Source organism: Marmota monax, unplaced genomic scaffold (genome assembly GCF_021218885.2).
Source record: "Marmota monax isolate L192 unplaced genomic scaffold, Marmota_monax_Labrador192_F-V1.1 WCK01_AAM20220418_F8-fsc00078, whole genome shotgun sequence".
NCBI classification, from domain to species: Eukaryota; Metazoa; Chordata; class Mammalia; order Rodentia; family Sciuridae; genus Marmota; species Marmota monax.
The window spans coordinates 856,850-869,326 of NW_026694865.1; the positions used below are offsets into that span (position 1 = coordinate 856,850).

Below are 12,477 nucleotides of genomic sequence, written 5' to 3' on the forward strand. Positions count from 1 at the left end.
TTCTTTACCCCTGGGGGGGACTTTCAGTTTTCACAAATCAGCTATACCTCAAACATCACGGCTTTGGACTTGCTCACACATGCAAACACGTTTTCTTAGCCCCCTTCTCTCCTCCCTTCTGTCTTCAAGGTCTTTTGCAATGGCCCCAAGAGCGACCACCCCTCTGTCTCTCATTTCCTCAATCCCTTCTGGTTGTATTTCTAAGTGGAATAGCTGACAGGCATTAAAGTAATACTTTACTGAAGTATATATCAAGGAAAGGAAAAACCTTAAGTTTTCTAAGACTAAAACCAGACACTTGACCTAAGGCCATCAACTGTAAAACCCTTAAAATGATCCAGAACTTGCTTTCCTACGATCTATAAAAATCACCATCTAACCCTGTAATCGCTCTAATTACATCTGTATTTCTTCAAAAACTACTGTTCGAAATAAAAAATCACCAAATCAATTTTATTTCCTGCCAATTTAACCACCTCTTTGGCATTTAATGGTGTTGTTTTCCTCTATGTTTTCATTGGAAACATAAAATACGTCGGCTCTACTTAAGAACGCTAAGAGGCAAACTGAAGGGCATCTAACCAGGCTGGCCCTGGATATCTCGATGGTGGCCGTGGTAGGCAGCCATCTTACTGACCATTCAGCATCTAGTGAGAAAGCTGTGTTTCCTTTCAATCAATTGCTGAACAAACAGATAGATATGATTGTGCCTACAAAAAAGGTGCAGGATTTGGAGTAAGTTTTTAAGAAATATAAACCCTTCTGTACCAGTTAGTGCCATTTCCTCCCTGAATTGTGACAGATGACAAACATTCTTAAATCAAGCTTTGACCTACCTTTTGGTCTTAGTGGATTTCACTCTCCCCGAAATTTTCATGGCATCCTGAATTTACCCAAGATTCAACGACCCTCCATCCAGCTCATCGAGAATTAAAATCTTTGTGTCTCTTCTGCTACTGGGTTTGAATGGGATTATTTTTATTACTATGGACTCTGAGCAGGGCAGAACTACCGTTGCTACATTAATACTCAGGCTCTTCTGTCTCTTTCAATGAGGGGGAAACTGACTTTCTGTTTCTCTGTGGTTTGGCAAAAACTGGGGAGGGATTTTTAAACTAAATCTCTGCATATCAGAATCGTGAATCCCCTTAAAAGTTTTTTTCCTCTCAGGGATTTTCTTGGCAGCTAACTCCTAATTGCAACCTGCTTTCTCTATAGGTAGAAAAATCTTCCAGCTTTTCCAATTAATCTTTAAGCATTTGGGTACATTGATTAAATAATAAAAATTCCTTAACTGTGTTTGTGTGGGGTGGGGTATTTCTCAACTACCAATTTTGTCAAAGACCTCTCACTCTGAAAGTAGTCACAGCCCTTTCCCCCAAGACATTTTGGAAAATATTCAAACAAAAGACCTCCTCTGGTTTCGTTTTTTATTTTTGTTTTTCTATTTAAAATATATTTACATGGCCCTAGAAACAGAGATGCAAAATAGTTAATGTGTACCTGGCTCATCAAAAAGGGGATGTTATGGAATCTCCTGTAGAATCCTCCAGCCTCATAATTCACATTTGCTTTCTGGGGCCCTGACAGCAGGACTCTTGGTGAAACGTCCTGCTGATCCACTCTTTTCAAACAACCTCTCCAGTAGGACTCCAATGATGAAGGCCTATCAGGACTTCCAGAGCTCCACCACAAGGATGACAAGACCACATCCGCTTTCTGTTTCTCCCACCCTGCTCATTTCTAATCTGTGGACATTTTTTTTTTAAAACAATGCACAATTGGAGGTGAGTCCAGCCTGTGGCTCTCAAAGGAAGATGGGCATCATATCACGTGCATGCTCAGCTCCTCGTGGAAGGCTGTTTGCAGGGGCGTCAATTAGAATTCTAGGACATCAAGGGAAATTTTGCAAAAAAAAAAATTTCCCAAGAAATGCCCTTCCCATGTAGCCTGGATTGCCACGTTTTTGAGGATCCTTAAGTATTCTTAGGAATCTTTTTTTGATGACAGCTAGATTTCTACCTGCTTACCATATAGTGAACCCACCTCTCATCCTATGCTGGCTCTTTCTGATCCCATTCAATATCTGAGTGTGACCTCTACTTTTCTGGGTCCACTGGGTCTTAGTGCTGTAATATACTGTGGTCCTGAAGCTCCAAAGGATCCAATGACATTTCTCACTGCTCTATGGTTTTATAACAGTATTTTGGGACTTCCACAAACTAGATGCATAGTTCATGTCTTGAAATGTATTTTAAATTTTTTAAAACTATGTTTTTTAAAAACACACAAGCAAATTTATATTATACAACAAACATTAACCTTGAAGAGAACACCAAGCATTAACTTGGGCTGCCTGTTGATGGGTGTATATACACAGGCCTCAGAGTGAATTTGTCCTGCCTTCTCTGCCTGTATCTGATAATGCAGTGACTATGTCATTGACGAAAAGATCTATTATTCTCTGAAGGATTTTGGATTTCAGGCCTGCACATATCTGCTTATGTAAAATTATACAAGCGGGTACATACTAAGGCACATACATGAACTCTACTTGGTTAAATGTCAGGTATGGGCCCAAAAGCATCTGCTTGGGTAACCACATGTGATACCCTCATAATAACATGCTATAGACCATTTTAGTTTTTAGTGTAAGTTCTAGGCATTTTAGACTAATGTGTGGTCATAGGGTGGAAAAAACTACAAGAAGCCAGGCACGGTGGAGCACGTTTATAATCTCAGCAGGTCGGTAGGCTGAGGCAGGAGGATCCCAAGTTCAAAGCCAGCCTCAACAATGGCAAGGCATTAAGCAACTCAGTAAGATCTATCTCTAAATAAAAAAATACAAAAATAGGACTGAGGATGTGGCTCAGTGGGTCGAGTGCCCCTGAGTTCAGTCCCCAGTAACCCCCTACCTGCAAAGAAAGACTACAAAATATTCTAAATGATTCCACTTTGAAAAAGAAAGTTCTTCTTCCCTTCTTTCAGTATTCTGAATCAATTTATTTAAAGAGCATCCCAAGTAGAAGAAGGGGTTGCGGGAGGGGGAGACGGGATAAAGGGAAAACAGTGGAATGAATCTGACCTAACTTTCCTATGGACATAAATGAATATACCACAGTGAATCTTACCATTATGTATATCCACGAGACACTCATTTAAAACAAACAAATGTAAGTAAATAGTAGAAAGATCAGTAGAGGAAAGGGAATAGGGGAGGGACAAAGGACAGGGTAAGGATAAATACTGGGGACTGAATTGAAGCAAATCATAGTCCATGAATTTATAATTATGTCAAAATGAATCCCAATGTTGTGTATAACTAATATGAATCAATACAAAGTGAAGGGAAAAAAATAAAAAGTATCCCAAGATAGTAAATGACCTTCATCACAGAATTGTTACCAACAGCTGCAAGTGCTTACCTGTATGCACACAGGTTTCTTAACGCTGTGTAGCTAAAATAAATGCAAATTAAACTAGACACTGAAGCAGATGTACAAGCTGTCATCCAGAAATCTGACTTCAAATTTTGGTGTTCATCACAACAGATTCACGAATCTCAGTGTGCCCATGTTATAAATTTGGATTTATGTTAATAAAATTGTTAATAAAATACTGTCATTGTCTATTTTATATACTGAGAACTTTTGACCAAAGAATTTCAAACAGTCTGTCAGCTTTTTTAAAAAGTCTGAAAGCTGGGATTGCAGCTAAATGTAGCATACCTGCCAGCATGTGTGAGGCTCTGGGTTCCACGCCCAGCACCATAAACAAAAAAAGTCTGAAAACAATCCAAATAATATGGGTTACAGTTCCAGTGCTTGGAGTCTTGATTCTGCACAGAAAGGAAGGTTACGTGCATGATTTAAATTCTCTGAGTCCTGGTTTTCTGATCTACAGAGTGGGGATAATAATACTCGCTCAACTTACTATGCAGTGTTGATACAAGAATCAAATTTTAAAATGCAGGTGGAAGTCACAGAAGTTTGAGCAGAAGGGACCAGAGAAGGCATCTTTTAATAACACCAGATGGATTAGGTCAAAATCTGGTGGTGGGGGGGTGTGTAACCAGGACTATTTTGAAAGTTTTTCAAATAATTCTATTATACAAACTATAAGTACTCATTGATCTAATCCCACTTCTGATTTAAAAAAAAAAAAAACTTGAGGCTTAGAGAATATCTTCTAGAAAATAGCAGATCCTTTCCCTAGCCACCAACCTCAGCATATCAACTACCACACACCTGTCCATATTGTATCAAAATAGTAGTGCCAGGCTCACTCTTAAGACCAATATTTTAATTATTTTAAGAAGCCATATGAGAAAACACAAATATCAAACCTCTTTTTCTCCTGGAGTTATTTCCTTTGTCTTTTTCTGGTTTTGTTTTGTTTATGTGCAGTCCTGGGGAGGGAATCCAGGGCCTCATGCACGCTAGGCAGGTGACCTACCACCAAGCCACACCCCCAGCTCCTGTTTTCTCTTTAAGAGCTTCTTCACTTACCCAAGAGAGCCCTTGAAATGGGAAACCATGGTGTTAAGGGTCCAGGCTGATGCAAGGGCTCCTCAGAGGTGTTGCCAATTCTCCTCCACAGGTGGGAGTGCTGTCCAATTCCTACAGAAATGAACAATGTTATTTTTAGCATCATATTCTTAGGAAGATTCTAGAGCCTCACCAGGTCAATGAAACCAGAAGTGAACTGATGGAAGATACTGAGATAACAATAATGCCACTACCAGTTATGAGTACCAGGATTTCCCAGTCAAAATGTGCTTATGCATGAACATGAGGTGGCAAGTTTACAGAACTTCAGCATGGCACCTGACCCACAGAGGATGGTCAATAAATTGCTCGCAGTATGGTTAGCTCTGACTCAGGGGAATTGGCATTAGGCAAACCAGCACTGGAAACATGGCTCTGTCATAGGTTACCCAGCTATAGAGAGCCATTTCTCCCCTTGGTTGTCCTAACTGTACAATGTGCATAACAATAAAAAAGTGCTGATACAATGCTATGAAGTGGATGAACACTGAAAACATGCAAGTGGAAGAAAACAGGAACAAAAGAGAATACATCATATGATTCCATCATGGGTAATGCCCAGGGGTTAGGGGATAGGGGGAGTTAATGGGAGGGTACAATATCTGAGGGTGACAAAAAAATGTTCTAAAGTTATTAATGATGGTTGTTGCACAATCCTGTGAATGTACTAAAACCCACTGAATTATATACTAAATTGGTGGGATGTATAGTACATAAATTATATAGCAACAGAATGACTTAAAAATATATATGCAGACTAAGGATGCAGCTCAGTGGTAGAGAGCTTGCCTTGCATGCACAAGGCCATGGGTTAAATCCCCAGCACCAAAAAAACAGCAGCAGCAGCAGCAGCAGCAGCAGCAGCACAAGTACTGCCGGCAGAACTACTGCAGATCGTTGTGAAGATTAAATTAGGGGACTCACGTAACACGCTTAGCCAGTAGCTGGCACAGTGTGGCACTCAGTAAATGGTAGCCCTGATGCTATCAATGCAAGAAGAGAGAAAGTGACATTTAAAACTGTTATCACATTAAAGATAGGCAGGTAAAACTTCTCACCTACAAATACCACTTTATTCAGATGCCCTCACTAAAATTTCCAAACATTGTCAAGCAAGCCACTAGTTTCAAAGACAAATTATAAATAGCATCAGAAAGCTTGGGATGGGGAGTTTAGTTGAAATGTAATGGAACTTGAGAGTAGAACACAGCATGGCCCAGCCTCCTCTCCTCCCACTTCTTACAGGAAAAACAAACAATCAAAAAAAAAAAAAAATGAAGCAAGGTTGCAAGGTGTGCCAGGGATCCTCTCTCACAAAGGCAGAGCTTCCTAAGACCATTGCTTTTGCATTCTTCCCAGGACTTCAGGAGTGGGAAGATAAATTACAAGGATTTACGAAAAGACAGTCATGAGAATCAGACAAGTCCATTCACAGGGGAAAAGAATCCAGATTTTAAAAGTTACCACCAGCCCTTTCTGAGGGTTATTAAGAAAGTAAAGCCTCTTAACTGCAATCACCCCTAATTAGCCATCAGCAACTCATGAAATTACTCATGGCATTGAAGACCCTTAAATTCTTGGTTCTCAGCCAGAAGTTACACTGAGAATCCAGCAGGAAGAAGGCCAGCAAGTGCAAATTGGAACAGTTAAAACTTCTCTGAATCTAAGGCGTAGTCTTCTTGCTCTTGGCTGCAGAGCAGGTATGCAGAGAGCCAGGGGATTTAACTTGGAAGTCAGATGAAGCCTTTGCCAAGTTCCTAAGGACCATCGGCTAATCAATAATTATTCACTCATTAGGAGAGGTGCTCAGGTCCTCTCTGAGGTGCCATGGATTCAAAAGAGGGATGAGTCAATTTAGGTTCTTACTCTTACAGTCTAGCTTAGGTGGATTAAATTTAGGGACAGAGATTGTCAGTGGAAAAGGATGGTGTTACCCAAAGCAACACAGGTAAACACTGTTAACTTGGACCCCAAATCCAAATTGAGCTAGTTCAAAAGAAAGGGAATCTCTGTTGAGGGCTGGCTTGGGATCAGCAAGGAAGATGGGACACTAAATCAGGCCTTAGTCTAAGCAGGTTGTAAAGGAACATTCTAGGCTTGTTGGTAAGAGCGTGCACATTGTGATCTGAAAGACCTGGAAGTGAGACCAACATCCCCATTTATTAACCAGGTGGCCTTTGACAATTGCCTGTCTTTCATTTTCCTCATCGGTAAAGACTGTTTCTAACCATCTCCTTGGGCTATTATGAGTACTAAAAATTTATGGATTTCTGGAATGCATGACCTGCGTGCTACACACATACACAACACACACACAGCAGGCGTGTGGAACTTACAGCCCAGATGCTAGAGAGTTATATACTTTAAGCAAACAAAAACCCAGGTATAAAACTACAACTGTGGTAAAAGCCATGAAAGAAAGTCCCAGGTGTTTCAGAAGGATATCCTGGGTAGTGGTGAGAGAGGATCCCTCTGAGGCAGGGACAGGAGGAGTAAGCTGAATGAAGTGGGGCGGGGGCACCCCAGGAGAGTGGGGAAAGGCACAGGAGGAAAAGAAGGAAGAAGGAAGTGATGGAGTGGGAAAGTGGGGACAGAAGGGAAGGAACTCAGAGCCCACTCTGCATCCCCAGCACATGGTAAAGGAACGGTGGAGGGTGACAAGGGAAAGAGGTGTCAAAAGTGACACCATACAGATTTAGAGTGGACCCAGGAGGTGGCCAAAGGAAGTGGTCATTAAGCTTTCACAGTTTAGTCAGGAAAGGACTGAAACTGCTAGAAAATACATTTACTGATACCACCAACCCCGTCCGTCCTCTGTGTGTACTGTGCCCTCAGACACTTGGTGATAACAGAAGGAAGCCATTCTGATCAGCATGTCCTTTAAAATATGGCATTTATATTTCAGAGAGATCAGCAGAGTGGAGGAAGGGGATGGAGAGGAAGGGAGGAGGGGAGGATATGGAAAGGACTAGAGGAAAATCGACGAAACTATTCTATGTCCATGTATGAATCCTGCGTGTGTGTGTGTGTGTGTGTGTGGTATATATGTGTGTTGTAATACATATAATTCTATTAGTGCATTATAATTAATATGTAATATATGTATATACTGTATGTATATGTAATTAGTATGTATATGTATGTATATGTAATTAGCATTGTAATTATATATAATATATTGTAATTATATAATTAATGTCATACATAATGTTTTTATATATATATTATAATTATATATAATTACAATGCACTAATTAAGATAATAATAATAACAGAAGGGAGATCAGTAGAGTAAAACAAGTAGATCAGGGGAGGGAAGAGAGGGAGGAAAGGGGAAGTTATTGAGAAAGAGATTAATAAACTTATGTACATGTACAAATATGGCTTAATGAATTCACTGTTATGTATAATTACAAGGCACCGATTTAAAAAGTTTTAAAAAATATGGTTTCTTTCATCTTTGTCTTATCATTTTAAAATTCATATTCTGGGTATATTTTTAAGTGATCAAACAGTACATTAATAGGTAAAAGTAACCACATATATATGAGTTATATGTGCAAACATTTTCTGATGTAAAAATTTTTGACAATAAGTACAAATTCAAAACTGTTCTTGGAGGCCGATACTCTAGTATGGCTTTTTGACTCACTTAACACAGGATTTTCCCCCATAGGGAGGGTACCTATTTCTTCCTGTGACTCAGAGTGAGAGAAGTTCAAAGTCCTTGCTCTGGAAGACCAGAGACAGTGAAGAATTCTAACTGTGATTGTGGAGACTAAAACTGAGACGATGAGGCAGAGCCATGTTATCCACAGTATGGGGTCAATTTTGATGCAATGGACAAGAAAGAACCGTGGTCAGCTCTGGAGGAGGCAGGGACCCGATAAAATGAGGTTTCCCAAAAATCTGTTTGGCAACAGTGTGCTGAGCAGAGTGAGTAAACACTCTTATCTGTGGGGCTGAGTCTGCCTCTCGAGGTCTGCTCCAGTTGATTTGTAGCCTCCACAATGAACAAAAACCCTAACCATCTAGTTTGGGTAGCATGTAGGCTCCCTGGGGAGTGGAGGCCCCATCTTCTCTCTGTTCCACTAAGGCTCTGCATGAAAACTGAGCACGATGCCTAATTTGGTCCCACAAATTTGCTTCCATGGCACTTTCTACTCCCTAGGAGGTCTCAAGACTCAGGGCCACCAAGGACCAGGATGGATTTAAGCCAGGGCAGAAAATGGTTCCCCTGACCCCAGAAAATGCCTCTGTGCCCGAACTGTGACACCATGCAGCTGTGGCTCTCTTACCAGCCCACCTCTGAGAGTCTTTCTTACCCCTTCTCCTCGAAGCCTGCACAACTACTAAAGACCCCACCTGACTTCAACTAGCACTTCTAAAGCAAAGGACCTGCTCAGTCTCTCAAGTTTGGGTCAGAAGGGCCCAACTCCAGAGGATGGTTCCTCCCTCCCCCTCGCACACACATGCCTGGAACTCCCACAGTGTAAAGCCACCACCCAGACAAACAAAAGCACTAGGCCCTGGGGAGAGGAAGTGACTCACTAGCAAAGCATGAGGGCCAGAGATTCTAGAAGGAGGGGGTTCCAGAGCCCGGTCCAGCATCCAGCCACTTGGGACAAGGACAAGTTCTCAAAATCTGCCTATTTCTCAGCAAAAATTGCCCCTCAGGGTCCTCACAGGACAGGACCCTCTACATTGGATCAGAGTGTGGCCACCTCCTCTCTCCACCAACATCTCCAACAAGCCCTCCTGCCCCTGCCACCATTTATGACAAACTACTTCTCAGGACATCTTCACCACAGCTTGTGGTACCACTTCCACTCCATACCTGTCGTTCATTCTAGCTGTCTGTGCCAGGATGTCGGTTCCCAACATTGGGGTGTGTCCTGGCCACCTTTGTCTCCCATTGCTAGGACAGTGGAAAGAGCCAGGAATCAGCTTTCACTAAGCACTGAAACGGGACACAGAGCATGCTACCTGATTCCCAGCAGAGCAGGCCACACAGCGGCCGAGGGTGTCACAGACACAGGGCACTGCCACCTGATGAAGAGCCAGGTTTGGGGAAAGATGATTGACTGAGAGGACAGGAAATTTGTAGTGCCTTAAACAAACTTAAAACCAAGGGCACTTGTGTATTTAGACATGAGCAAATCCGTCCTGCAGAATGAACACTGTGAATGACTCAGCTGAAGACAGAATCCCACGGTGCCCCCTGTGTCAAAGGGGTGTGTGGGTGGGCGGAACAAGCTGGCAGGTGGAAACCAAGGAGGAAGAGACCAGGAAAAGATTGTCCTACGCTGTGCTGAGGTGGTGGGCACACCAGAGCAAGGATGCGCAGGGACCCCACGCCCTCAATCAGAAAACATGGTGGACTGGGGAAGGAGCTTTGGATGGAAAGGGGAAAAGCGACAGAAAATAATGGCTAAAGAAGCAAACGGCAGAAAATGGGGTCTCCCTCAAGGTAACTGCTGCTTACGATGAAAAGATTATCCAGAGCCGGTGGGAAAAGTAGAGGGGAAGCTTTTAAATAGTCATTATTAACAATATAGAGGGCAAGGGTGTCAGCCAACAAGAGACACAGGAAAGGGCCTGGGAGCTTACAAGGGAAGGGATTGTCTTCTCTTTTAACAGACACCAGGCTTTGTAGGTCTACACTTGATCCTCACTGGATGGGAACCTTCTAAAGGCAAAGGATTGTTGTTTTGGTCACCTTTATAAACAACCCATCTCCAGACACCCTGCCCGATACCAGGTGGCCATGCAATAAATGTTGAATGGATGAATAAATGAAGCAGGAATGGCATGCGTTTCCTATAGATTTCTACATCTTAGGAAGCAGGAATCCTGACTGATTTCTGTCCAGCTGTAGTTGCTGGTTCTCACTGCATGTCCACACAGGGACCTAGAACAGAGAGAAGGACTAACTTGCCACAGATGCAAGCTACCTCCGTGGAGGCACCGATCCTCCCAAGGTCTCTGGTACCAGTCATGAATCCCCACACCCTTTCAGGAAATCCTGCCCCAGCCTGTGTGGTATTCAGGAAAGCTGACCTTGGAGACCCCACAGTGTATTTCCAGCCCCTTCCTACAGCCTGAGGATTGCTTCCCTGACATGGATGACATGGACCCGTCACTGGCTTAGAGTCTCTTCTTCTACCCTCGTAAGGCCCACCCTTTTTTTTTCCTGTCACATTCAAACTCAACTACAGAACTCATTTCTTGCCATGGAACCCCCATTCCGCAGCCTGGCTGGCTTACCCGAGCAACGAGAAAATACACAAAATCCAAGTTAGGAAAAAATGTTGAGATCTATTAAAACTCCTTGGCCAGTTTCAAGCAAATACATTACCATGGGATTTGTTACTCATTAAGGAAAATACCTTGTGTCTCCTTCTTCACCTGGAGAAATTAGGTAATCACAGATTAGTTAAGGATTTCAATGCAAATTGCATAATTTTCACGGTCATTAACTTTGGTGTGGTTTATATTTGTTTTCGGATCCTAAAAAAACATTTCCCAGGTAACTAAGGAAAATATTCAAGGGCAGAACTATCCAACAGGCAAGATATTTAAAATAAATGAGCCATTAGTTCCTGCTACTGTACAAAGTTACATTTCCAATTTGTGATGATAATGAGGGTCAAAGGAGCGGGGTGGGTAAGAGCACTTTCTCTTCCCCAGTTAGTACTTAGTCATATGACTTGCAGCAGTTGATAAGTCAAGTTACATTTCTCCATTCCTTTGTAATTCTCATGTGCAGAACTTCAACCAAGCAATTGTCAAGAATATCATTATCATTTGGACTTGTCTTTCTTCATTCACAACATGGGACATCTTCCTCAAAGACTTTTTTTTTTTCTGGTACCTAGCACAGAGCCTTGGGCACAGTAGCTGTTTGGGGATGACAGAGAGGCCTTCCAGTTAACCTCAGTAGGAGGGTCTTTGGTTGAAAGCAGGAATGTGCTGTTTCTAAGATACTAATACGCGGTTCACCATCTGAACAGCAATGTTACTCTTCTACAGAAACTGCTAATTGCTTCTGAGTACTGATGACATACTCCATCCTACTCCGAAAGCCATGACATCCCATAAACAGCCCTAATGGGATGCAGGCCACCCTACCTAGGAATCAAAGACACCTGGAGGCAGATTTCTCCTCTCTGTGGCTCAACCTCTTCCCAGTTTATAATCCCTGGGTTGTAACTATTAAAGGGAAAGAATCAGACTACTACAGACAAATGCTGGCTGGGAACCAGGGCCTTCCCCAAATGATGATCCATCTCATGCCAAAAACCACTGGGTTCTCCAGCCACCTGAGCTAAAGGCAAGTGAACACAGGACAGAAAGAGGGATTGGCACAGGCCACTTGCCCTTCTGATACAAGGCCTTCCTTATACTACAGGGCTATGTCCTCCTACCCATAGCGGCCCCTACAGAAGCATGGCAAGCAATTGTGTACATCTGTGTGTGCATACACACACACTGACACACATATACATGCGTGTGTGTGCACACGTCAAGGAGGAGGGTGCCAGGTGCATTAACACTAAGAATAAACTCAAAGAGAGCAAGTACCATATTCATTTTCAAAACAGAGCCAAGTAAGACTTCAGGGCTAAGTTAAACATAGCTAATGTGGTTTACTTTTAGGAAAAAAAGAATGAATGAATGAATGAATGAATGTGTGTGTGTGTATATGTATATATATATATATATATATATATATATATATATATATATATACATAAAATTATTCATGTTCCCTAAATTCAATGCCCAGCTCTACAATAAAATAAAACTATCATGTTTATTGAGGAAAGTCTAAGAACTATGGAAAAATATAAAGAGAAAAGTCATAATTATTCATTGTCTCATAATCCACATTAACCATTATTAAATTTTTGGTGTTCTTCTGTTTAAT

General features: G+C 41.9%; 1 protein-coding gene across 1 annotated transcript in view; it reads right to left on the reverse strand.

The window, feature by feature from the left end:
* Thsd4 (thrombospondin type 1 domain containing 4) overlaps nt 1-12,477 on the reverse strand; it is a 628,562-nt gene that overhangs the window by 598,644 nt on the left and 17,441 nt on the right. The window contains exon 2 of the mRNA XM_046426595.2: nt 4,509-4,619. Coding sequence (XP_046282551.1) covers nt 4,509-4,537 — 29 coding nt within the window. The 5' untranslated portion in view covers nt 4,538-4,619. The remainder of the gene's footprint in view (nt 1-4,508; nt 4,620-12,477) is intronic.